We start from the raw sequence: 2199 nt of genomic DNA on the forward strand, positions 1-2199 counted from the left end.
AATCCCTAACCTGAAGGGGCTGTGGCCAGCCTGCAAACAGCCATCAGCCCCTCACCCAAGTTGGCTAGGCACCCCAGCAGGAACCGCCACCCTGAAGGGGCTGTGGCCAGCCTGCAAACAGCCATCAGCCCCTTACCCAGGCTGGCCACACCCCCATGGGGAGAGGGTCCCCACTGGGGGGCTTGGCCATCCTGCAAACAGCCATCAGCTACTCACCCAGGCTGGCCAGGCACCCCAGTAGGACCCCCCTCCCTGGAGGGGGTGTGGCCAGCCTGAAAATGGCCCTCAGCCCCTCACCCAGGCTGGCCAGGCACTCCAGTGGGGACCCCCACCCTGAAGTGGGTGTGGCCAGTCTGAAAATGGCCCCCACCCTGATCCGGGACACCCTTCAGGGCAAACCAGCCGGCCCCCACCCATGCACCAGGCCTCTATCCTGTATAATAAAAGGGTAATATGCACATTGAACCACTAACAGCAGAACCACTGGGAATGACTGGTCACAATGACACACACTGACCACCAGGGGGCAGACGCTCAATGCAGGAGCTGCCCTCTGGTGGTCAGTGCGCTCCCACAGGGGGAGCTCTGCTCAGTCATAAGCTAGGCTGATGGCTGCCAGTATAGCGGTGGTGGAGGGAGCCTTTCCCGCCTCCTCAGCAGTGCTAAGGATGTCCGACTGCAGCTTAGGCCTGCTCCCTGCTGGCAAGTGGGCATCCCCCCAGGGCTGCTGGGCTGCCAGAGGGATGTCTGACTGCCAGCTTAGGCCCAATCCCCTGGGGAGCAGGCCTAAGCCAGCAGGTGGTTATCCCCTGAGGGGTCCCAGACTGCAAGAGGGCACAGGCCGGGCTGAGGGACCCCCACCCGAGTGCACAAATTTTTGTGCACTGGGCCTCTAGTATATATATGTGTGTGTATGTGTGTATATATATATTGTAAAATATATATATATATATTTTTACAATATAATATATATATACTGCCAAATTTTGTGTGTGTGTGTGGATATATATATATATATATTGCCCAAAGTATGTGTGTGTGTGTGGATATATATATATATATATTGCCCATCTTTCGAGCATTCTGAGTTTTGTCCACTAGAGGAAACCAGCAAGCCGTATCCAGGCTCCTTCATAATCAAGAGTTGTCATCCACTCCTGTGCGTGAGCATCCTAGACTCCACTCTCTTCACAGTATTGGTGTGTCTATCTCACAACTACAGTCAAATTTGTTTCCTTTTTAAAAATGTTTCCCCTAGATTTATCTCTCTTTTTAAAAAGAATTCATTATTGTTGAAATTATTACATATGTCACTTTTTCCCCCATTGCCCTCCTCCAGCTCGCCCTGCCCCCCCTGCCCCAAGCCCTCGCCACCCCATTGTCTGCGTCCCTGGGCCATGCACAGACGCATACAAGGTCCTTGGTTGATTACCTCCCACCACCCACCCTCCCCTGCCCTGCCTCCGAGGTTCCACACTCTGTTCCATGCTTTCATGTCTCTGCATCCACTCTGATCATCAGTTTATTTTGTTACTTAGACTCCACATAGGAGTGAGATAATGTGATGAGACACATTCTTCACACAATTGACATTAAAATGCTCTTACCTTTTCCAGGTCAAGAAAGTGGTCATCTAGTTTCGTGCCTTCAATGCCATTTATTTTTTCCCTAATTACCTGCAGAAATAAAGACAAATAATCCTATATAATAAAAGGTTAATATGCAAATCAACCAAAGGGTGGAACAACCAGTCGCTATGATGCTCACTGACCATCAGGGGGCAGATGCTCAACGCAGGAACTGCCCCCTGGTGGTCAGTACACTCCCACAGGGGGAGTGCTGCTCAGCCAGAAGCAAGGCTCACAGCTGGCGAACACAGTGGCAGTGGCGGGAGCCTCTCCCGCCTCCACTGCAGGCGGGCGATAAGGAGTGAGGGGTCCTGGGCTGCGAGAGGACGCAGGCCAGGCTCAAGGCCCCCTACCGCCCCCCGCCCAGTGCACGAATGTTGTGCACCAGGCCTCTAGTTATAATATACAATGACATGTGATCAAAGTATTTGATGCAAATTCTCTCTCTCTCTCATACACACACACACACACACACACACACAATACTCTCAGATTTAGCCTGTTTTTTTCTTTTTTTTTTTTTGATGAGAAATATTTTTTTTTATTATTCTTTTAAAAAAAATATTATAAT

The 2199-nt window shown here is 50.8% G+C and overlaps 1 protein-coding gene across 1 annotated transcript in view; it reads right to left on the reverse strand.

Annotated features, from left to right (window-relative positions):
* The window catches only part of LOC102251599 (endophilin-A3-like), a 165913-nt gene that overhangs the window by 107763 nt on the left and 55951 nt on the right, over window positions 1-2199 (reverse strand). Inside the window, exon 3 of the mRNA XM_014539505.1 lies at window positions 1608-1676. Coding sequence (XP_014394991.1) covers window positions 1608-1676 — 69 coding nt within the window. The remainder of the gene's footprint in view (window positions 1-1607; window positions 1677-2199) is intronic.

Source organism: Myotis brandtii, unplaced genomic scaffold (genome assembly GCF_000412655.1).
Source record: "Myotis brandtii unplaced genomic scaffold, ASM41265v1 scaffold22, whole genome shotgun sequence".
Classification (NCBI taxonomy): domain Eukaryota; kingdom Metazoa; phylum Chordata; class Mammalia; order Chiroptera; family Vespertilionidae; genus Myotis; species Myotis brandtii.